The 25,341-nt window shown below is 40.1% G+C and overlaps 1 protein-coding gene across 12 annotated transcripts in view; it reads right to left on the reverse strand.

Moving 5' to 3' along the window:
* The window catches only part of PATJ (PATJ crumbs cell polarity complex component), a 426,407-nt gene that overhangs the window by 367,453 nt on the left and 33,613 nt on the right, over positions 1-25,341 (reverse strand). For all 12 annotated transcript variants that reach the window (XR_012419419.1, XM_045369982.2, XM_045369962.2 and 9 more), the window contains 5 exons: positions 24,866-24,994; positions 11,990-12,208; positions 8,566-8,665; positions 3,796-3,887; positions 1,883-2,024 (listed from right to left, as the gene is read on the reverse strand). Coding sequence is in view for 11 of the 12 variants with exons in the window: in XM_045369982.2 (XP_045225917.2) it covers positions 1,883-2,024; positions 3,796-3,887; positions 8,566-8,665; positions 11,990-12,208; positions 24,866-24,994 (682 nt within the window). In the remaining variant the exon portion in view is untranslated. The remainder of the gene's footprint in view (positions 1-1,882; positions 2,025-3,795; positions 3,888-8,565; positions 8,666-11,989; positions 12,209-24,865; positions 24,995-25,341) is intronic.

The following is a 25,341-nucleotide window of genomic DNA, read 5'->3' on the forward strand; positions in this document are numbered from 1 at the left end:
TATGCATATATATCCATGTAATAAACCTACACATTTATCCCCTGAATCTATAAAAATAAAAAAATTGTTAAATTAAAAAATATATATTTATATAAATATTTATGTAAGCTACTTAAGGTCAATATGGCATTTGTGCCAGGCGGCGTGGCTCACGCCTGTAATCCAAGCACTTTGGGAGGCCAAGGCAGGCAGATCACGAGGTCAGGAGTTCGAGACCAGCCTGGCCAACATAATGAAACCCTGTCTCTACTAAAAATTAAAAAATCAGCCAGGCATGGTGGCGGGCAGCGCCTATAATTCCAACTACTCGGGAGGCTGAGGCAGGAGAATCACTTGAACACGGGAAGTGGAGGTTGCAGTGAGCTGAGATGGCACCATTGCACTCCAGTCTGGGTGACAAGAGTAAAACTCCATCCATCCTGAAAATAAATAAATAGGCCGGGCGCGGTGGCTCAGGCCCGTAATCCTAGCACTTTAGGAGGCCGAGGCAGGCAAATCACGAGGTCAGGAGATCGAGACCATCCTGGCTAACACAGTGAAACCCCGTCTCTGCTAAAAAATACAAAGCATTAACCAGGCATGGTGGCGGACGCCTGTAGTCCCAGCTACTCGGGAGGCTGAGGCAGGAGAATGGCGTGAACCCAGGAGGCAGAGCTTGCAATGAGCCGAGATCGCGCCACTGCACTCCAGCCTAGGCGGTAGGGCAAGACTCCCTCTCAAAAAATAAATAAAAATAAATAATTCATTAATTAAAAAAATTAAATGGCATTTGTACAATTTGCACTATTTAGGCAATTTTTAATTTCATACATTGGATGCAGTTGGCATCTGTCTTTCAGCAACAAAAGTTCTACTATCACATAAAAGAGAAGAAGTTCTAACTGAAATACAAATCACTATTGGCTGAAAGCAAAGGCTTCCGGGTGTATTGTTATCTTCGGAGGAATATTTCCAGAGGAAAAAAATGATCTTCTGTCAAATTCTAATTGAAGTATTTCTTACTTCTTAGTTATATAACTAGTCACGTTTTTTTTTTTTTCCTTTTAAGAGACAGGTCTGATTCTGTCACCCAGGCCAGCATGCAGTGGCAACTTTTTTGCTCACTGAAGCCTCAAACTCCTAGGTTCAAGTCATCCTCCTGCCTGAGTCTCCTGAGTAGCTGGGAATACAGGTGGGTGCCACCAGGCCCAGCTAATGTTTAATTTTTTGTACAGAAGGGGTCTCCCTATGTCGGCCAGGCTGGTCTTAAATTCCTGGCCTCAAGCGATTCTCCTGCCTCGGCCTCCAGAAGTGCTGGAATTACAGGTGTGAGCCACCAAGCATGGTTAGAATTACTGCACCCAGTAAGTCACTCATTCTAAATTGAATATGTGTTTCCACGATTATCAACTTTTGTTCATCTATACATTTATAAGTTGATAATTGAAAACTGACATGCAGCCGGGAACTGTGGTTCACACCTGTAATCCCAGTACACTGCACCCCAGCCTTTTTTTGAGGCAGTAATAGGAAACCTGAAGTCTGCAAAATGTCAAAGCATTAGACAAATGAGATTCCCCCAACAAAGGTGTCAAAGCTTTATTATTCAAATATATGTAATCAATGAAATTTGAAAGCTTTTAGAAAAAATGATTTTCATCTCCATTTAGAGATGCTCTCAGAGCTTAGTGCATGTCAAGGTGCACATCCTACCATTCTGACTGACATAGTAAGCAAAGAAAACACTTCTTCAATGAACAAATGAGCTGACTCATTTCTCCATCAGTGCATTACACGAGGCGGGACAACATTTCCTGCTGAGACTCATGGAGCAACTTCCAAAATTGAACTGCTCTTCCAAACGTAAACTACTTGAGGGATAGAGGGGTGGCAAATTAATCACCTCTGGCTGAAAGTGGTTCAAGTGGAGAAGTAGATGAGGATGTCTTCCTTCGAACTAGGGTTAGGTGTACCACCTGCCCTGCATTTCGTAATACTTCAACAACATCTTGGTTGGCAAAACCCTGAATGTTCACGCCATTGACCTAAAACATCAAGAGAAACAGTAAACAGAGGTTTCAAGTTAGCTACTATTTTTAGCTCTGGCAAAAATGAGGTAATTCCTTTCATTCCAAAAATAAATTATTTAGGCCAGGTATGGTGGCTCGCACCTGTAATCCCAGTACTTTGGTAGGCCAAGGTGGGTGGATCACCTGAGGTCAGGAGTTTGAGACCAGACTGGCCAACATGGCGAAACCCCATCTCTACTAAACACACAAAAATTAGCCAGGTGTGGTGGCAGACACCTGTAGACCCAGCTACTCGGGAGGCTGACGCAGGAGAATCGCTTGAACCTGGGAGGTAGTGGTTGGAGTGAGCCAAGATTATGCCATTGCACTCCAGCCTGGGTGACAGAGCAAGACAAAGGAAGGAGGGAAGGAGGGAAGGAGGGAAGGAGGGAGGGAAGGAAGGAAGGAAGCAAGGAAGGAAGGAAGGTAGGAAGGAAGGAAGGAAGGAGAAGGGGGGAAGTGGGGAAGTGGTAAGGGGAAAAAGGGGGAAGGGGAAAGGGGGGAAGGGGGGAAGGAGGGAAAGGGGAAAGGAGGGAAGGGAGAAAGGAGGGAAGGGGGAAGGAAGGGAAAGAAAGAGGAAGGGAGGGAAAGAAAGGGAAAGAAAGAGGAAGAAAAGAAAGAAAAAAGAAAAGTAAAGAAAAGAAAAGAATTACTTTAGACCTTAGGATATATTTTTGAATAAGGATGTAAAACTAGTAAAACATGCTGAGAAACTTCCTCACACACTAGAAAGCAAATTCAAATTTGTCACTTAACTAATAGACTGAGAGATATAAAGGACTTTAATCTCTGATGCAATTCAAAATTCAAAATGCCATAAAAGATGACCAGTTATTATACATAGCTCTCAAGATGTATTAATAGAAGCCATTATTATCAAAACTGAAGAAGTCATCTAATACTTCATCCCTCTATTCATATCACCACATGATATTTTCAAGAAACACACTGATCTCCCTCCAATAGGTCTTCTAGCTTTCTGAAAAAGTGTGAGCAAGAACAGTATTCTTAATCTATGTCAAGCCCAATTCCTGAAGTCTATCTGGACCAATAGGCTTCCTCTCTCAATCTTCTTTGAGCTAGCTATAAGTATTTCAACTTTCCCCATAAGGCTTTTAAAGCCAACAGTCATGAAATGTGCTTTCTTAGATAGATTTGAAGGACAAGGACTCACATCATACCACGCAGCATTTGTTCTATGTTAAGCAATGTGTATGTATACATGTGTATAGACATTAATATAAGTGTATATATAAATTGAACTAATTCCTACTAAATGGGGGAAAGACCAGTTTTAATTGATAAAAGGTAATTATTACATTCTTAAATATGTAAAATACCTCAATTTTAGTTGTACTCATAATTATTAATAGAAAAACTACTTTCACAAAAAGATAAAAAGAGCTGGTTAATGGCCTATTAATTATAGATAAAACAGGTAAGTTTAAAGAACACAGTGTGGTGCTCACAGGGTTTTCTAGAAGAATGCTAGAACATCTTTCAAACATACATGTATAGAAAAAATATATTTTTTTACCAATATGTTTAGTGAATCCTTTATTTACTGACAGTGAAAAAAAAGTTAATGTAGGAAGAAGAGTCCAAAATAATGAGATTTTACTGTATAACAAACTTAATTTTTTAAAAAACCTTATAAAACTATATTAAGCTATTCCCCCTCTCACAAAATAACGATCAACCTTTTTTTCAACTAGAATCAAACCTAAAACAGAGGCTAATTACTTACAGCAACTATTTTGTCATTCACTTGAATGTGGCCATTGTGGTACGCAGCACTGCCAGGTATTATACTTTTCACATAAATCCCTGAAGCTTCCCCTTAAGGTGCACAAACATACAGAAAAAGGAAGAAAATTCTAATTAGGCCTTGACTGCAAAATTTGTATCAAGAGGTTAATTAGCTAACGGGGTTGACTGGAGGTTTGATAAATACTATTTTGAACACAAGCAGAGAAATTGATGGATTATTTCAAACTGTCACCATCTCAAGTGACCCGAATTTGAAATGATTTGACTGATGACTACTCTTCTGGAAAAATAATCAGTAATGGAACCCTGATGAAATGTACTCTAATTTAAGCTGGAATTCAGGAGAGCCCAGAGTAAGTCTGACTCTCTCTTAGTGTGCCTCTACTCTTATTACTGATGTGGCATAACACTTCATCATTTTTTTTTTTTACCATCAGTATGACAAGAGTCTCCTAGGTCTTCCTGCCTATATTTAGATCACTGCTCATGTTAGCTTCACAGACACAGAAATAAGAAAACTATATATTATCTTTCTGTTTGTTTTTTTTTTTTTGAGACGGAGTTTTGCTCTTGTCGCCCAGGCTGGAGTGCAATGGCACGATCTCAGCTCACTGCAACCTCCACCTCCAGAGTTCAAGTGATTCTCCTGCCTCCTAAGCAGCTGGAATTACAGGCGCCCACCACCACACCCAGATAATTTTCATATTTTTAGTAGAGATGGGGTTTCACCATGTTAGTCAGGCTGGTCTCGAATTCCTGACCTCAAGTGATCCGTCCACCTAGGCCTCCCAAAGTGCTGGGATTACAGGTATGAGCTACCACGCCTGGCCCAGAAAAGCACATATGGTCTTAACAACTACAAAAGAAAATTAGTGGCCAGGCGCGGTGGCTCAAGCCTGTAATCCCAGCACTTTGGGAGGCCAAGACGGGCGGATCACGAGGTCAGGAGATCGAGACCATCCTGGCTAACACAGTGAAACCCCGTCTCTACTAAAAAACACAAAAAACTAGCCGGGCGAGGTGGCGAGCACCTGTAGTCCCAGCTACTCGGGAGGCTGAGGCAGGAGAATGGCGTGAACCCAGGAGGCGGAGCTTGCAGTGAGCTGAGATCCGGCCACTGCACTCTAGCCTGGGGAAGACAGCCAAACTCTGCCTCAAAAAAAAAAAAAAAAAAAAAAAATTAGTATAAGCTCAGCAACATGAAATAATCTTTACATATTATAAAATAAAACATTGAAACAGACAAATGGCTATAAAAATTTTTTTAATTTAAAATTTAAAACTTTAATTGTAAAGCATGCCTTCCCATGGGCAGCGACAGGAAGGGAAACTGGAAAATAAAACACAATAGATCTGCATGATTTTACATTTTTATTTCCAACTAAACTCAAAACATTGTTTGTAGGCCAGGTGTAGTTGTTCAGTTGTAATCCCAGCACTTTGGGAGGCTGAGGAGGGAGGATCACCTGAGCCCTGGACTTTGAGGCAAGCCTGGGTGACATAGTAGGATGTCATCCCTACAAAAAATTTTAAAATTAGCTAAGTGTGATATTATATGCCTGTGATTCCAGCTACTCTGGAGGCTGACGCATGAGAATCACCTGAGCCCAGGAGCTTAAGGCTTGTCTCTTAAAAAAAAACAAAACAAAAATTCCGGGCACGGTGGCTCACACCTGTAATCCCAGCACATTGGGAGGCTGAGGCAGACAGATCACTTGAGGTCAGGAGTTCAAGACCAGCCTGGCCAACATGGCGAAACCCCGTTTCTACTAAAGTATAAAAATTAGCTGGGCGTGATGGTGCACGTCTAATCCCAGCTACTTGGGAGGCTGAGGCAGGAGAATTGCTTGAACCCGGAAGGTGGAGGATGCAGTGAGCTGAGATCGTGCCACTGTACTCCAGCCTGGGCAACAGAGCGAGATTCTGTCTCAAAACAAAACAAAACAAAACAAAAAACTATAGAAGAAAAAATAAACATCAATTGCTTCCCATTGCCAACAAAATAATATACAAATTTCATAGAATCACATTCAAGGCCTTCCATAATCTGCCCAAATTTATTTTTTGCCTTCAATTTCCACTACAACTTTCCAAGAAAATAAGTCTGGACACACCAGGCTCTTATTACTATTTTTTTTGAAACAGGGCCTGGCTCTGTTGCCCAGGTTGCAGGTTGGTGTGTAGTGACACAATCATGGCTCACTGCAGCTTCTGCCTCCCCAGCTCAAGCAATCCTCCCACCTCAGCCTCCTGAGTAGCTGGGGCTACAATTTTTTTTTATTTTTTGTAGAGACAGGGTTTCACCATGTTGCCCAAGCTGGTCTTGAACTTCTGGGCCCAAATGAGCCGCCAGCCTCAGCCTCCCAAAGTGCTGGGATTACAGGCATGAACCACCAAGCCTGGTCCACAGCACACACTTGACATTTCCCCAAAACAGCTGGCATTTTCATGATTTTACCTTTTCTCTAGCTTCTTTCTTCTAGTAAACTTTGACCTATCAAAACCCTTCTTCTTTTCCATTCATAGCTCAAATGCTGCCTTCTTTGTGAATTCTCCATTTCCCTCTGACAAATTGAATATGTCATCTGCCATACCATGATAGTTTGCTTGTACAGTGGGCCCTGCATATCTGCGGATTTCACATCTGCAGAATGTGAACCGGGTGTGGTGGTGCACACCTGTAGTCCCAGCTACTGGGGAGTCTGAGGCACAAGAGTCACTTGAACCTGGGAGGCAGAGGTTGCAGTGAGCCGAGATCATACCACTGCACTACAGCTCTGGGTGACAGAGCAAGACTCCATCTCAGAAAAGGAAAAAAAAAAGATAATAATAATTTTTTAAAAAGAACTAAGTGTTTCTTACACATTTGTCTCCCTGAACAGACTTTTCTTATTCATTTTTCTACCCTCTCCAGAACTGCTCAAAAGTCCAATGAATAGAATACAGCAAAAATGATTTTCAAAGACTACTTGTTAAAAAGCATGTTGAGTAGTGTTTGGATTTACCTGCTCCCTACCACCCCTAACTACCCAGTCCAAAAAACTTTTGAGGGTAAAGAAATAAAATGGGCCAGGCATGGTGGCTCATGCCTGTAATTCCAGCACTTTGGGAGGCCAAGGCAGGTGGATCATCTGAGGTCATGAGTTTGAGACCACCCTGGCCAACATAGTGAAACCCTGTCTCTGCTAAAAATACAAAAATTATCTGGGCGTTGTGGTGCATGCCTGTAGTCCCAGCTACCCGAAGCCTGGGGTAGGAGAATCTCTTGAAACTGGGAAGTGGAGGTTGCAGTGAGCCAAGACTGTGCCACTGCACTCCAGCCTGGGTGACAGAGCGAGACTCCGTCTCAAAAAAAAAAAAGAAGTAAAACAGTAAAAAGATATTTCCTTTTTTCAGTAATGTAAACATGAAATTTTCTCAATGTTCTACCAGTCATTCACTTTCACTTAGGAACAAAATCATAAGTTTAGGAACTAATGATTCCTCTAACCACACTTAACATACTAAAAACTACTCGAAGTGGTTTTTTGCAACATTATTATACAATCCACACTGAGCTCTTTTGAATGTCATTAAATTCTGAACCTAAATAAAGGTGGCACCTAGAATCTAAAGGTTTGAAAAAAGATATTTCATTAGGCTAAAATAGCACAAGGTGGTCTGACATGAATTTCATTCGGGACTTTGAATACATTAGCACTCTTAATCCTTCCACCTGCTGTAAATATGCAAAATAACAATTTTTTTAAGGAAATGAACTCTGCAATCTTGCTATTAAAAAAAACCAGAACATTTTATAACTCTGAATTTTCATATTAGCAAGTATTTATGGAAAAGTTTATTTTTTCTTATCCTAATAATTATCTTAAAATAAAGGAATAAATCTTATAGTGAAAGTTACCAAAGCTTTGCAGATAGGAGTTGAGAGAGTTTTATTCAGAGATACTTGAACTGTGTATTTATTCTCATAGTTTATTCCTTTTACATGAAAGGAAAATAGTTCTAATGAAAATGCTTGTTTTAACTTTTTTTTTAGTGATAAAACATAACAGTCATACTTTGGGAACATTTACAATATGAAATATATACAGTAATCAATTTACTTATCACAAATCTAATCTAGCATAATATATTAACAATATTCATAATATAGCTATTTCACAAACAAAAGAAGGTACATTCAAATATTACACACTGAGCTGGCCAATTATACTCTTTTGTTAATGGATATCACGCCAGCTATAAAACTACTGAGATAAAAATGTGACTCTGGGCCGGGCGCGGTGGCTCACGCCTGTAATCCCAGCACTTTGGGAGGCCGAGACGGGCGGATCACGAGGTCAGGAGATCGAGACCATCCTGGCTAACACGGTGAAACCCCGTCTCTACTAAAAAATACAAAAAACTAGCCGGGCGAGGTGGCGGGCGCCTATAGTCCCAGCTACTCGGGAGGCTGAGGCAGGAGAATGGCGTGAACCCGGGAGACGGAGCTTGCAGTGAGCTGAGATCCGGCCACCGCACTCCAGCCTGGGTGACAGAGCGAGACTCCGTCTCAAAAAAAAAAAAAAAAAAAAAAAAAAAAAATGTGACTCTGTAATCACTGAGAAGTGACTGGTTGCTAGCATAGATTCATGGTTTTATTGTTCAAGATTTAAATTAAAATCTGCAAGTATTTAATTTTACTATCTAGAAACCTTAACATCCTTTATGATTATTTCCAAATATAAAATAGAAATGATTCATTTACCTGTATGAGATGTTCCAACATAGCCAACAATTCTAATTCCAAGACTCTGCCCATCTTTTTTCACGAGCTCAACATTATAAGTTTCAAAAAGAGAACTGTCCTAAAGGAAAAACCAAATTTAATTATATATGCTTAGTGGCATACCTGTGTGTACATAGTCAATCTGTGCAAGGTTTGTCAAGTATTTTCTTAGCGCCTATGGTGGGCAGAATTTTAAGACAGTCCCATGACCTTCAATCCCTTGTGCTACTCCCATATTGATGCCATATTACATGGCAAAATGGAGATTATCCAGGTGGGCCTAATCTCATCACTGGAGTCCTTTAAAGGCAGAGTTTTCTCCTGCTGGTAGTAGAAAGGGAAATGAAAAAGATCTGAATCATTAAGGACTCAACTTGTGGTTTGAAGATGGAGGGAGTTACGTGACAAGTAATGTAGGGGACCTTAAGGAGCCAAAGAGGTCTCTGGCTGGCAGCCAACAAATAAAAAGGGACCTCAGTCCTACAGTTGCAAGGAACAAGATTCTGCCAACAATCCGAATGAGACTGGACGTGGACTATCCCCAGGGCATCCAGAAAAGAGCCCAGCCAGGCCCACACCTTGATTTTGGCCTTCGTAAGAAGCTAAGCGGAGGCCAGGTACAGTGGCTCACACCTATAATCCCAGCATTTTGGCAGGCCAAGGCAGGCAGATCACCTGAGGTCAGGAGTTTGAGACCAGCCTGGCCAGCATGGTAAAACCCCGTCTCTACTAAAAATACAAAAATTAGCCAGGCGTGGTGGCACATGCCTGTAACCCCCACTGCTCCGGAGGCTGATACAGGAGAATTGCTTGAACCCAAGAGGCAGAGGCTGCAGTGAGCCGAGATCGCGCCACTGCACTCCAGGCTGGGCAACAGAGCAAGACCCTGTCTCAAAAAAAAAAAAAAAAAGAAAAAGAAAAAAAGAAGCAACAGCAGCTAAGCAGAGAGCCAAGCCAAGCCCACCCTGAATTCTGACCTACAGAACTGTGAACTAACAAAGGACATTGTTTTAAACCAGTAAATTTGTTATACAACAATAGAAAGCTAATATAACCACTTAGAAAAAAGTTAGGCTATATTTGTATCTGAAAGAACTACGAACATAAAGAAAAATTTAGAAACAAAACGTAAAACTAATTATTGTTCAGTAATATAAAAATATCGACCTAAAACTTATTTTATTTTCTTCTTTGTTGTTGGTTTTTTTGTTTTTTGTTTTCCAAAGACAAAATCTTGCTCTGTCACCCAAGCAGGAGTGCAATGCAGCAATCACAGCTTATTGCAACCTCAAACTCCTGGCCTCAAGCAATCCTCCCCCTTCAGCCTTCCAGGTAGCTGGGACTACAGGTGTGAGCTACTGCATCTGGCCCTAAAACTTATTTTCAATACTCGTCTTTTAAACTATTCTGTAAATGAGTAAGGTGTCTAAATACATAATACTTTGCTTTTAATTCAAAACATTAACATGAGAAAGTAAATAATTGATTCGATCAAGTTTCCACTTATCACATATCCACATTTGTCTCTCACTACAAAGTAGAAGACTCTGGGGAACTAGAGTAATGGAGGAAAAAGAAAATGTAACCACAATTTGGAGAAACTTTTTTTTTTTTTGAGACAGTCTTCCTCTGTCACCCAGGCTAGAGTGCAGTGGCAGGATCTCGGCTCACTGCAACCTCCACCTCCTGGGTTCAAGTGATTCTCCCGCCTCAGCCTCCTAAGTAGCTGGGATTACAAACAAGCGTGTGCCACCACTCCTGGCTAATCTTTGTATTTTTAGTAGAGTTGGGTTTCACCATGTTGGCCAGGCTGGTCTCGAACTCCTGGTCTCATGTGATCCACCCACCTTAGCCTCCCAAAGTGCTGGGATTACAGGCATGAGCCACTGAGCCCAGCTGGAGAAACTTTTTAAAGCTTCTGATATTTCAAATAGAAAACTTCCACTCATACAGTTCCAAGTAGAGAAAGGCAACAACTTCCCAGAATACACAGAATGACATCTCAGGTGATGATAATCAGTGGACTTCCACCCTTTTCCACCATAATCATTTATCTTTCCTTTTGTTTTTGTTTCTTCCTTTTTTTTTTTTTTTTTTTAAACAGAGTCTTGCCCTGTTGCCCAGGCTGGAGTGCAGTGACACAATCTCAGCTCACCACAACCTCTGCCTCCTCGGTTGAAGTGACTCAGCCGGAGAATCCGGGACTATAGCTGTGCACCACATCTGGCTAATTTTTGTATTTTTAGTAGAGATTGGGTTTTGCCATGTTGGCCAGGCTGGTCTTGAACCCCTGACCCCAGGTGATCCACTCACCTTGGCCTCCCAAAGTGCTGGACTAGAGGCACGAGCCACCGCGTGGCTCTTTTCTTTCCTCTTCCTCCTGGACCCTCCCTTTAACACCTATTTCTGGCCAGTCATGGTGGCTCATGCCTGTAATCTCAGCACTTTGGGAGGCCAAGGTGGGCAGATCACCTGAGGTCGGAAGTTTGAGACCAGCCTGACCAACATGGGGAAACTCCATCTCTACTAAAGATACAAAATTAGCCAGGCGTGGTGGTGCATGCCTGTAATCCCAGCTACTCAGGAGGCTGAGGCAGGAGAATCGCTTGAACCTGGGAGGTGGAGGTTGCGGTGAGCCAAGATCGCGCTACTGCACTCCAACCTGGGCAACAAGAGCGAAACTCCGTCTCAAAAACAAAACAAAACAAGCAAACAAACAAAAAACCCATTTCTTTGCTTTTACTTTATTATGTCTTCACTAAAAGCCCATGTTGAGATAGTGGGAAGGAGCTTGGAATGGACCAGAAACATGTGAATTCAAATTCCAGTTTTGCAACTTACTCCCTATAAGGTCTTTCACATGATGTTTGACTTTATTTTCCTCATCTATTAAATGTACAATAAGGCCTATCTGGCAGAATTACTGTGAAGATTTCAGATGACCTGAACAATTCCAGGTGTTCGATAATTTAAAATAACTATTATTATTATATAACTAAAATAATTAGTATAATAAATATTATTATTGATATCCATTCCCTTTAGTCAGCCTGTGGCTACCAGTGATAATTCTCACACATCAGCCAGTGTTAACAGTTTTCCCTCCACCACCTGGATGTCTCCTCACCAGCTCAGTGAAATAGACAAGGCAAGTATTATTATTCTTCAATTTATAAATAAGTCACTGATGCTCAGGGAGGCTGAATGACTTAACCCTGAGAAACAGCGAAATAGAAAAACCAACATGTCTAATGTCTCCAAATGAGTTTTTTTATTTTCCTGTTTCACTGGTGAGCGCGCAACTCACACCAATGTGGTGTCTCAAGTTGAAAGAATTTCTTATCTTACAGTGTGTCACACCCAGGCTTTGGTTTAAGATGAAAGAATGATATGTATAACTCACAGAACCAGGGCCTTTGCTGGCTACAGTAGGCAGGGCAACAGGTAAGGCTGCAGGGGCAGGAGGGGTGACTGAAATGTCACCAGCTGGATCTCTAGCAACGAGCATCCTGACTGAATTCCCACAGTTCCTTAGAACTTGTGCAACTTGCTCGCTGGTCATTCCCTGCACATTTGTGCCACCAATCTTCAAGATGTGGTCCCCTGTCTGGAGTCTTCCATCCTTCAATCCAAGAAAAAGACAAAATTATTTCGAGAAATCAATGCTCTAACTTCACTAGTTAATAAGAGTTCATCAGATTTTTGGCTCTGGCAAAATGGCTGACAAAGAAGCCACCTAAAATGCTGAATAAAATGGAGTACTGTTAATAACTGGCTGAAATGGTGAGAGTAAAGGAATTTCACGTAGAACACAAAGGAAAGGCTCAAAATGAGAAAAGTAACCAGTATTCTAAAAAAGGCCTTTGCTTGAGGGTATAAGCTCATGCCTAATGGCCTAGAGTTGGGTGTTAATGGCCATGTGTGCAAGGAAAAGGACAGAAAAGCCAGGGCCTCAAGAAGGAAAGGTCAGAACAGAAGCCTCCAGCATAAAGCTGGGAACTTGAAAACCAACATCCTCAGTGACATGTTTGAGGAATAGAGAGATGCCAGTGCGGCGACAAGAAAATGAGGGAAAAAAAGAGCAATCTAAGAGATGGGAGAGTTAACGGAGTCAGACAGTATAGGGCATCTTCTTTGCATGATTGGGAAGAGAAGGCATTGAGTAGGATTTTGAAACAGAAGAGTGACATTACCTGACTGACTTTAACAACAGAATTCAAGCTTCTGTGCTTAAAATAAACTACAGAAGAGGAAACGAGAGAAGCAAAAATACGAGTTGGGAGGCCTTAGCAATAATCCACAATAGCTTGGGTGTGGTTCACAGCTGGGGTGTTCAGAAGTGAGATTCTAGATAGATAGATAGATAGATAGATAGATAGATAGATAGATAGATAGATAGATTTTTGTTTTGTTTTGGTTTTGAATCAGAATCTCATGCTCTGTCACCCAGGCTAGAGGGCAATGGTGCTATCTCGGCTCACTGCAACCTCTGCCTCCGGGGTTCAAGGAATTCTCCTGCCTCAGCCTCCTGAATAGCTGGGATTACAGGTGCGCACCACCACACTTGGCTAATTTTTGTATTTTTAGTAGAGACAGGGTTTCACCATGTCATGCTGGTCTCAAACTCCTGACCTCATGATCCACCCACCTCAGCCTCTCAAAGTGCTTGGATTACAGGCGTGAGCCACCATGCCCGGCCAAGATAGATAGATAGATAGATAGATAGATAGATAGATAGATAGATAGATAGATAGATAGATAGATTTTTTTTTTTTCTTTTGAGACGGAGTCTCGCTCTGTCACCCAGGCTGGAGTGCAGTGGCCGGATCTCAACTCACTGCGAGCTCCGCCTCTGGGGTTCACGCCATTCTCCTGCCTCAGCCTCCCAAGTAGCTGGGACTACAGGTGCCTGCCACCTCGCCCGGTTAGTTTTTTTGTATTTTTTTAGCAGAGACGGGGTTTCACCGTGTTAGCCAGGATGTAGGCCCGGCCAAGATATATTTTTAATAAACTGTCAATAGGATCTGCAGATAGCTTCTATATGGGCTATGAGGCAGGAAAAGGGGTCAAAACTCTCAAGTTTTTAGCCTGAGCAACTGGAAAGATAGAGTTGCCATGAACTGAGATGAAGACTACAGAGGTACAGATGGGTGAGGTGGAAATCAGGAGTTCAGTTTCAGAGCTGTTGTCTTAGATACCTATTAGACATTCAAGTGGAGGTAACAGGTATACAGCCAGATACACAAATCTGAAGTTCAGTAGAGAAATCCAGACTACACATTTAAATTTGGGAGTTGGGGAGAGGTTAAAAAAAAAAAAAAACCTTGCGGGTCATCAGCACATAGAAGGTATTTAAAGTCATGATTCTGCCAGCAGAGTGGCTCACACCTGTAATCCCAGCACTTTGGGAGGCCAAGGTAGGTGGATCACTTGAGGCCAAGAGTTCGAGACCAGCCTGGCCAACATGGAGAAACCACGTCTCTACTAAAAATACAAAAATTACTAAAAATACAAAAATTAGCCAGGTGTGATGGCACACACCTGTAATCTCAACTACTCGGGAGGCTGAGGCATGCGAATCGCTTGAACCTGGGAGGCGGAGGTTGCAGTGAGCCAAGATCACGTCACTGCACTCCAGCTTAGGCGACCCAGAGCTAGACTCTTATCTCATAAAAAATAAAAATAAAATAAATAAATAAATAAATAAATAAATAAAGTCAAGATTCCAGATGAGCTGAAAGAAAAGATACATAATGTTATATTTCTTAAGCTAGGTGGTATGTATTATACACTGGTAACTATTGTTTTGTTTTGTTGAGATGGAGTCCCACTCTGTTGCCCAAGTTGGTCTTGCAAATAATTATTGTTTAATTATCATTTAAAATGTGCACAGATATTATATACATTCTTTTACATGTATATTTCATACACAGAAGGTAAATAATTTATCAAAATGAGTATCTGTTCAAAATGTTCATCATTTCCCTTCTTTGATAAATTTTTGAAACAGCTAATTTTTACAAAATTTTTCCTGAATTTGTTTAGTCAGAAATTTTGAATTCACCCTACTTATCTTTATTACAGCGCATTAAAGATACCACAATGTTAACACAGCTGGTTTTATTTAAACTTACACATGCAGAGCACCTTACAGGTTCAAAATCACTTTCATGTACCATCTCACTTAGAGAAGGACAACTATCAAATGAGAAAAACTGAGATACAAAAAGTTTGACTGACTTGACCAAGGTCACAAAGCTGATAAAAGGGTTGAACCAAAGTTGAATCCAAGTTGCTCACTAAGACTACTCTCATCCAGTTATTTGCCTTATACTTCAATATCTCCAGAGTAACATTACTGTAGCAAGTCAATCTCCTACACGCAAAGGCTTCTAGTAGATAGTAAATGTACTGCTTTCCTATTCTCCAAGAAACTGCCTATAACTCTCAAAAAGTTTGAATGAAATGAAGATCAAAAATAGATATTCTGCAACGTGGAGAGAAAGCTTGAGAACAGAGCAATGACTATTGGGTTAATCCGGTTCTAAGCTTCAAAATCCTAGTTCCAGGTGGCACCACCTGCAAGCTAAAGATGAGATTCTGAAGGAAGAAGTTTTTAAAAAAATCCTTTAGACTGAAAAGTCTATTCTCCATCCTTCCTTTTCGCCAGTTTTACAGGAACCTAAATGAAGGCATGCTTTAGATTGAAATAATGCGTACAAAGTTCTGTGCTTTCAGAAGCCACTGGAAGGGACTGGAAGTGGAGAGAAGTGGTGCAGCAGAAATGCAATTTAATTCAGAAACATCTGGAAAGACTTAGAAAATGGAAACAGATGCAAGGAGGACATTGATATGAAAAAAGGAATGAAGAATTGCTGGATTTCTACTTTAATGGTGATAATTTGATATTCTGTTTTCATCCATGCAATAGACTTGAAACAAAATAAGCAACTACTTAAGAGAAAGTCAGTGGTCCTGATGAAAAATAAGGGTAAAGTTGCCTCTGTAAATCAAACTATTCTTCAATAGAATTATGCCTTGATCAAAAAATTTTATAAAAATATGTCTAATAAGTGTTTTCATACTTGGCTTGGCCAAAGAAGGACATTTTATCATAAAGTATATTTTTAGTCACTTCCTAGGCATTAGTTTTCTTCTATTTTACCTCAACTCTTAATTTAAAATGATGTCGATAATTTGCATCTGTCACTGAAAGTCAAACATTTTCTTCCTGCAGAAAAGCAGGTGTTCTAAAGAATTCATAAGTACAAAAATAGTCATTAGTCAGATTGATAGAAAGACACCAAAATGACAGCTATCTTGTCTAAGTCCAGCAGCCCCAGTCTGCATTTTATTGATATTTTCTGATCAACATTCTCCTTCCATAACCTGTCTTCTGTGTGAGGAAACTGAAAGGCATAAAGTCCCTTTTGTTCTTTAACAGAAATCGTCAATCAATGAAAACCAATAAATAGCTATGCCAAGATTCAAGTACACAGCATGCTAATCAAACATTCACATATAAAAGTTTTATTAATCCATAGATTCTTTCAAAAGAGAAAAAAATTATGCATACTGGCAAAGATAGTGCGAAAGGCAGAAAAATTAAAATAGCTGATGCAACAGGGGTATCACACACTTACAGTGAATGTACACCAGTAATCCCAGCACTTTGGGAGGCCGAGGCTGGCACATCACCTGAGGTCAGGAGTTTTTGTTTTTGTTTTGTTTTTGTTTTTGTTTGAGGTGGAGTCTCACTCTGTCGCCAGACCAGCCTGGCCAACATAGTGAAACCCCATATCTACTAAAAACACAAAAATTAGCTGGGCGTGGTGGTGAGCACCTGTGATCCCAGCTACATGGGAGGCTGAGGCACAAGACTTGAACCTGGGAAGTGGAGGATGCAGTGAGCCAAAATCATACCACTGCACTCCAGTCTGAGCAACAGAGAAAGACACTGTCTCAAAAAAAAAAAAAAAAGGAGCAACTTTAGGCTAAAAAAAAAAACAAACCACATTACTTTGCATTTTAACTTCTCTGATATGCTGTTGTGTATGATCATTTTTAAAAAATTTTAAAACCTATAGTAATTCAGACCTGAGCTACAAAAGAAGAAATCAAATTTGTTTCTTCAAAAACTAAAAAATGGGTCCAGGTACCCATGGCTCACACCTGTAATCCCAACACTTTGGGAGGACTGCTTAAAGTCAGGAGTTGGAAGCTGCAGTGAGCTAGGATCGTACCACTGCACTCTAGCCTAAGTGACAGAGCAAGACTCTGTCTCTATTTAGGAAAAAAAAAGAAAAAAAAAGGCACCAAATACTTCCACAACTCAGAAAATGAAATAATAACTATGTTCGATTCCAGGCCAGTTTTATTATTGGTCTTCAATCAAAAGGCAACATGTCATTGATAGAAAAGGGTAACTTTATAAAACAAAATAAACACTTTTTCCCTAAAGGAATTAAAGAAACTATCCTATCCTACTCAAATTCCCAGAGCACTCATTAACTGATTTTTAAAGATAAAGAAAATATCTGTCTATAGAATCACTCAAAGCAAAATTGCTTGGGACTAACCAACCATTTAGTGACCTCAAGCTGGGCCTTCCTTACTCTACACTGAAAAGTCTCTCAAAGTCCACATCCACCCTCAAACCCTTGCTTGGTTCCATTCCTTCGTAGTATTAGGTTACTGGGTAGTCAATAGATTCATATTTTAACTGCTTCATACCAAAATGTCAATAATGTATGACAACCTTTAAATAGGCTGTGTTCTGAAGACAAGGAGGTATCCCAGTACACCTGACTGCCCTAGAACTTCCTCAGATCACATGAAATAGGTATCTGCACTTCGAGGGTTTTACACTGCCCATTATCAATGTCACACGAAACAAAACAAAAAGTACCTCCCAAAAAGATGTTTAACTCTTGCCACAACTGACAGAATGTTCTTAAGGTGAGTGTTTCAAGCACTGTGAATTTTGGAGAGGCTCTGAAGCTTACAGAGAGATAGGCCTTTTAGCTACCCTTTTAATATCATATATTTTCCCTATCCATGGAGTTGGCCCGATTATATTAACTGATTGGACATTGTAACTAGATCTCAATAATGTTTCTTAAAAGATTCCTATAAAATCAATTTTTTTACATAAATAAATGCTATTTTCTACTTCATTTCTTTTACATCATTAGTGGCAGGACACAACAGAAAGACAAGTAAGGGCTTTGGAGTCAGATGCACCCAAGTTCAAATCCTAGCTCTACTTTGGTCAAGTTGTATGGCCAAAGGTCAGTTGTTTATCTTACCTAAGTCTCAGATCCTTCTTAAGCAAAATGAGAATACATTTCTCTCTCATTGGGTTATAAGCATTTTGGGAACTAAGAGGCATTGTGCTAAGCATGTTACATTGATTAACATTGAATTTTCACACAGACTTTTATTTAAGGCAAGCAAAATTATCTCCTGCCAAAAAATAAAAAGCATTAACTTTCCCTGGAAAGGCCTTCTTACAAGGTTAGCCCTTGGCTAACACCTGGCAGCTTAGATTCCGTGAGGGGTCTCACCATTCCCTGGTAAAAATGGCTCAAGGTGCCTAAAGTGTGAACACCTGCATTCTTCTGCAAGTCTAGGTCTTCAGTATACACTACACAGTGTGTGCCTCTGTGACCAGCATCCAGTAATAACCCTATGTTTTGGCAGAGTCTCTGATGGGCTTCCATGGCAGACATTTCAGATGTATGGTCATAATTCACCACTGGAAGCTTTAAGTGTGTCCTATATGACTCCACAGGGAGAGGACTCGTGGAAGCTTGTGCCTGGTTTCCTCCAGGCTCCACCTTATGCAAGCTTTTCCATGTTGATTTTGCTTTGTATTCTTCACTGTAATAAATATAGCTGTGGGTACAACTGTATGCTGAGATCTGTGAATCCTCCCAGCAAGTCATCAAATCTGGTGTCTTGGGGACCATTTTAGAAACATGGAATTAAGCCAAGAAGTCATTTGCCCAGGGTGAGAGGTGGATCCAGAATTCAAGCCTTCATCTGTCTGATTCTAAAGCTCACACACTATAATCCTATGCTCTTTCCTTTCAGAGGCTAATTTGGATGTAGGTGTGTTGAGAACAATTTCTCCAAAGGTAGATAATAGGGAGGGTGTACACCATGTCTTGTGCCATAGCCTCAGGCCTGAGGGTGCTGCAGCTTAAGTCATTTCATGAGTTACAGCAAGCAAAACATTGACTGGTAATAAGCAACAAATGAGGCCAGGCTGAGGAAGGAGATAAATTGGTTATAGCAAGAAAGCTGAAGAGATTTTATCTGCCATCAGCTGACATGAGAGGAAAGGAGAAGTGAATACTGCTCTGTCCCCTATGCCTAGGCCTTACCATATGCCCTAGAAGAGACAATAGCTCTGTTGTTCCTAGAGCTGGCTACTCCCTGTTGATAGATGTGAACAATTGTGCACAGGTGTATATCAGGAAAAGGAAAACACTAGAATTAACTTTGGATAAATTCTAACGACAAAGCTCAGACTTCAGAATCAAACAGATATGGGCTCCAACCTGACTCTGTGGCTCACCTCGCTGCTGTAACCTTGGGCAATTTCTTAATGGTTTCCATATCTACAATTTGGGAATAAAACTTCTAAGAGTGTTTTGAAGGTTACATGAGAATAATGTATATTAAGCAGATAATAATGTCTGGCATAAGTACTTGCTTCTCTTTGAGCTCTTATGACCCTATGACAAGCATACCCTCTACCTCCTCTTTGATGATCTGAAATAGTGATGATCCCTTCCAGTAAAGGGCAAAAATCAGACTTGGGCTTTTTCCAACAATGCCTCAATGGGATTAATCTGGGAAACTCTGCACATCTTACTCTTGTGAAAATTCATAAAGCACGTTAGTATTTTAAAAGCTAAGAAAATTCTTACAGTAAAGAAACCTATCGGATTTTGTTTAAATTTACTTGACCCTTTGTTTTGCACAATAACCACTCCACTTTGCATTTCGGGGGAAAAAAAAGCCACTCCAACAAAAAAACCTATTAAAATTTCTAAGGCAGAGGCAGGAGGAGGGAGGGAATACAAAGAAAGGCATCCCAAATTTTTCTGCAATATTTTATTCTTTCCAGGTTATAAAAAAATTTTTAAAGAATCCTTAAAGAATATTGTGTTGTGCCACAGATGTGTGTCTTGTTTGTTTGTTTTGAGACAGTCTTCCTCTGTCACCGAGGCTGGAGTGCAGTGGCGTGATCTTGGCTCACTGCAACCTCTGCCTCCAAGGTTCAAGCAATTCTCGTGCCTCAGCCTCCTGAGTAGCTGGGATTACAGGCATGCACCTCCACACCGGGCTAATTTTTTGTATTTTTAGTAGAGACAGTGTTTCAACACGTTGGCCAGGCTGGTCCCAAACTCCTGACCTCAAGTGATCCACCCGGCTCAGTCTCCCAAAGTGTTGGGATTACAGGCATGAGCTACCGCACCCAGCCACAGATGTGTTTTAAACGTCTATAAAATGAACATTCTCAAACATTCTGGTCTCATCCAAACTTGCTACAGTTTGGATGTTTGTCCCCTCAAACCTCATGTTGAAATCGCATCCCCATTGTTAGAGGTGAGGCCCAATGGGAGGTGTTTGGGTCATGGGAGTGAATCCCTCATGGATGGCTTGGTGCAGTGAGTTCTTGCTCTGAGTTCTCTGCAGTGAGTTTACTTAGTGCAGTGAATTCTCACTCTGATTGTTAAAAAGAGAGTTGCCCCGCCTCCTCCGCCTCTCCGCCCCAGCTTCCTCGCTGCCCGTGTGATCTCTGCACACACCGGCTCTCCATCTTCCACCATGGAAGCAGCCTGAGGCTTTCCCCAGATGCCCAATTTTCCAGCCAGCAGAACTATAAGCTAAATAAACCTCTTTTATTTTAAATTACCTATCCTCAGATATTTCCTTATAGCAACACTAAATGGATAAAGACAGAACTCCTTTACACTCTTAAAAATTATTAAGGATGGAGCGATAGGAATTACAAAGCAGTACAGGAATCAGCTGGGAGTAATGAATACACTCATTACCTTGATTGTGGTAATGGATAACAGTTAAATTATATGTGTCATCTTGGCTGGGCTGTGGTGCTGACTGTTTTGGTCAATCACTAATCTAGACGTTGCTGCAAAGGTACTTTGTAAATGTGATTAGCATATACAAACAATTGACTTTAAGTAAAGGAAGATTACCCTCAATGATGTAGGTGAGCCTCATCCAATCAGTTGAAGAATTCACAAACAAAAACTGAGATTTCCTAGAGAAGAAATTCTGCCTCAAGAATGTAACAGAGCTTCCTGAGACATTCTGCTGGCCTGCCCTATAGATCTCAAACACAAGACTACAACATCAACTCTTGTCTGGGTTTCCAGCCTCCTTGCCTTCCCTACAAATTTTGGACTTGCCAGCCCCCACCATGGCATGAGCCAATTTTTAAAAATAATCTCTTTTTTAAAATAATCACACACATATCCTATTGGTTCTGTTTCTCTGGAGAAATCTGGTAAAGATGAATTCACAAACATATACACATGCAAAAATTGGTACTGAGGAATTTTTTAATATATAATATTTAATGTTAATTTTTATCAATATTTATTATATTGTATATATATTTTTAAAAGAGCTATATTTTCCAAAACAAAAAATATTGGCCAGGCGTGGTGGCTCACACCGGTAATCTTAGCACTTTGGGAGGCTGAGGTGGGTGAATCACGAGGTCAGGAGTTCGAGACCAGCCTGGCCAACATAGTGAAACCCCATCTCTACTAAAAATGCAAAAATTAGCCAGGCATGGTGGCACATGCCTGTAGTTCCAGCTACTTGGGAGCCTGAGGTAGGAGAATCACTTGAACCTGGGAGGCAGAGGTTCTGGTGAGCCAAGATTGTACCACTGCACTCTAGCCTGGGCAACAGAGCAAGACTCCATCTCAAAAATATATATATATATTAAATATATACATATTTATTATATATTAAATTATATAGTATATATTATATATTAAATTAAAAATATTAAACAGTCCCACTCTTACCTATATATATATATATGTAAGTGTGTCCTATATGACTCCACAGGGAGAGGACTCATGGAAGCTTGTGCTTGATTTCCTCCAGTCTCCACCTTATGTAACTTTTTCCATGTTGATTTTGCTTTGTATTCTTCACTGTAATAAATATAGCTATGGGTACAACTGTATGCTGAGTTCTGTGAATCCTCCTAGCAAGTCATCAAATCTTACATACATACATACATATATATATATATGTGTGTATATATATATATATGAGTGGGACTGTTTAATATTTTTACAAATCTCTTTAATATCTGGCTTAAAAGAAAACAGCTAGACTCATTTGCTTCTGCATTCAATGTGTTATAATATACTGTTTTGGATGAAGTATATGAAGAATATCTGGCCTCAATCAGATATATAGTTGGAAAGGGGAGGGGTATTATAATAGTCCTTTCAGCCTATTCTTTGATAACACACCAAAACTTGGCAAGTGGTGGTTTCTTATACAGTTACAATGTAGAATCTGGAACCATATCAACAAACTTTCAGACACTATTGAAATCGACTGATCTATCTTGATTTTCGAGAGGATCATTTAGCTACATATTATTTTGTCATATCACATATTGGTCTTCACAAAATATTGAGGCTGAATATGGTGGCTCACACCTACAATCCCAGCACTTTGGAAGGCCTAAGCGGGAGGATCACTTCAGGCCAGGAGTTCAAGACCAGCCCGGGAAACAAAGCGAGACTGTCTCTACAAAAAATAAAAATAAGGCCAGGCAGGTGCAATGGCTCACACCTGTAATTCCAGCACTTTGGGAGGACAAGGCGGGAAGATTGCTTGAGCTCAGGAATTTGAAATCAGCCTGGGCAACATAGTGAAACCCCATCTCTACAAAAAAACACAAAAATTAGCCAGGCATGGTGGCCTGTGTCTATAGTCCCAGCTACTCCAGAAGCTGAGGTGGGGGATCACTTGAGCCCCAGAGGGAGGCTGCAGTCAGCCGAGATCACACCACTGCAGTCCAGCCTGGGTGACAGAGTGAGATCCTGTCTCAAAAAAATAAAAATAAAAATAAATTAGCCTAGCTTGGTGGTACACGCCTGTAACACCAGCTACTCGGGAGACTGAGGTAGAAGGACTGCTTGAGCCTGGGAGGTCGAGGCTGTAGGGAGAGGATTATGCCACTGCACTCTAGCCTAGGCAACAGAGCAAGACTCTACTCAAAAAAAAAAAAAAAGAAGAAAATAAAGTATCGATTCACAGTTATGCAGACCTTCCAAGTACTGACATATTTCTTCATATAATAAATATCAAGACGATCATCTTGATATCAATCAACAATCTAATCAGAAATGCCTTTCTTTACTTTTCCTTTCTTTTTTTATTTTTTTTCTTCAGACAGGGTCATACTCTGTCGCCCAGGCCAGATGGAGTTCAGTGCCACAATCTCGGCTGAAAGCAGCCTCCACCTCCTCAGCCTCCCAAGTAGCACCATGCCCAGCTAACTTTTGTGTCTTTTGTACAGACATGGTTTTGCCACATTGCCAAGGCTGGTATTGAACTCCTGGGCTCAAGAGATCCTCCCACCTTGGCCTCCCAAAGTGCTGGGATTACAGGCATGAGCCACCACGCCCAGCCTTAGAAAGCTTTTAAATATTAGGGAAATGTCAAGCTCATGGTAAAATACAAATTTTCCAACATTCTAATTTTTGCTTAAGCTCAAATTCTATTGTTGCTAACAAACAGTGTCAGTTGTTTTCCTTGAAATAACAAGTTCACATCATCCATTCTCAAGAAAACATCTTCCAAATACCCAAGTCTGGATAAACATAATTTTTCTGCAGTTATTTTTATATTTTTATAAAAATAAAAATGCTGTTCCACATAAAAAAGTAGTAGATTCACCTTGCAAATGACTTGCCTTAAGACAACCATCATACTTCAGTACATAGCAAGAATGCTACATGATACTTCCCATTTTGACAATATTCAAAAGACATGCACTAAATGGTCAAAATTTACTAAAATTAATCATTTTACTGCATCATAAAAAAACTTCAATTGAAACGGCATTTTTTTCTTTTTTGTTGCAAGCACATGGCAGAAAAGAATGCAATGATTACTATAATAGTTTGTGGCCACTGCCTTGTTTTGCACCAAGGCACCAGCAGTTTTAGCCTGCAGCTGCTTTTGTATCATCAGTACAAATGTTAACAGGGTGAAAGGGATAATAACGTCGTGGTATTATTGTAAAAGTTGTTTGGATCTCATAGACCACCTGCAAGGCTCTCAGAGCCCTCCAGAGGCCCACAACCAAACTTTGACAACTGCTTTTCTAAATAAATACTCTTAGGTGCTGAAATGATGAGAGGAACATCAATGGCTCCACAAGCTGCATAAGGTGAAGCAATCGTGATCAGAAATGAAGAGCCAAGGAACTTGCCTTGAAGATGCATTTGCATGGCAAGCTCATTTTTACTTATGTATGTCTATTAGAAGGGATAAATTTATATGTAACTGGGCAATAATCAGTGAAATTTTACATATCATTCTGATTATGGGAATAACTAAAGTTATTTCTGATTTATCATGGCTATTCTATATAATATGGGCTTATTATTAAGTGGCTTCAGAGTCAAATTTCTAAACTAATTTCTAAAAACTAAAGTAGTAATTAACATTTCTTCAATATAAAATTAAGCAGAAACAGTTGCTAATTTTTTTAATAGCCTACTTTCAGTGTAAACACTGCTAAACAATGAAAGGTAGTCATTTAACTTATAAGGCCATAAATTTTAATTCAAGTGAAATTTACCATGTATGATATTGGGACAAATGTTTATAATCGCTGTATCTTCTGATTTTAACATTTAGGCCATTGAAAGACACACTAGAGGAGAATAATACAGATGTTCAAAATGCAATATTCATTAACAACGCTTTTCAATTAAAAAAAAAAATTGTCCCCTGATGGAATCATGAAGCGTGTCAATTATAAGCAAAACAAACCCCAAAAATGTTGATTTAGGAACTGTTTAAAATAAGACAGCATGTATACTAATAATACTTACAGAATAAACCATTTTTAAGCTATACTTAAATTCTAGTTATTAAGTCATATATCCTGGTAACTCATGTTATAAAATTACATTTCAATTCATACAACTTAAATTTTATAAAACCAAAATAATAACAAGGAAGGTTGACTTACTCGATCTGCTAATCCTCCAGGAACTATAGTCCTCACAACCACGCCACTTGTTTTTCCTCCAACTATACCAAAACCTAGTCCGGAGCCATCATTAATGAGCTCAACCTCTTCAACATGGCCCCAGCAAACCTACAAATTAATGGCACATAAGAGTCACAGGATCAGTAATACTCACAGATTCTTAGTTTTCCAATACAATCATTACCAAAGTAACATTGCAACAAATTGAACATTCATACAATTAATCAAGGCAATGTTCTACAGGCTAAGACATACAGACAGAGATAATCATATGGTCCCTGACCGTAGGGATCTTATAATCCAGTAGAGAGAAAGTAAAACACAAATAATTAAAATACAAGGCAGAATATTGGATCATAAGGCACTAGCCCTAAGAGCACAGGAAACATTTCTCACTCCTCACTCTACACTGGATATCCAGCACAGTGCCCAGCACATAGTAGGGACCAGTAAAT

Source organism: Macaca fascicularis, chromosome 1 (assembly GCF_037993035.2).
Source record: "Macaca fascicularis isolate 582-1 chromosome 1, T2T-MFA8v1.1".
Classification (NCBI taxonomy): Eukaryota; Metazoa; Chordata; class Mammalia; order Primates; family Cercopithecidae; genus Macaca; species Macaca fascicularis.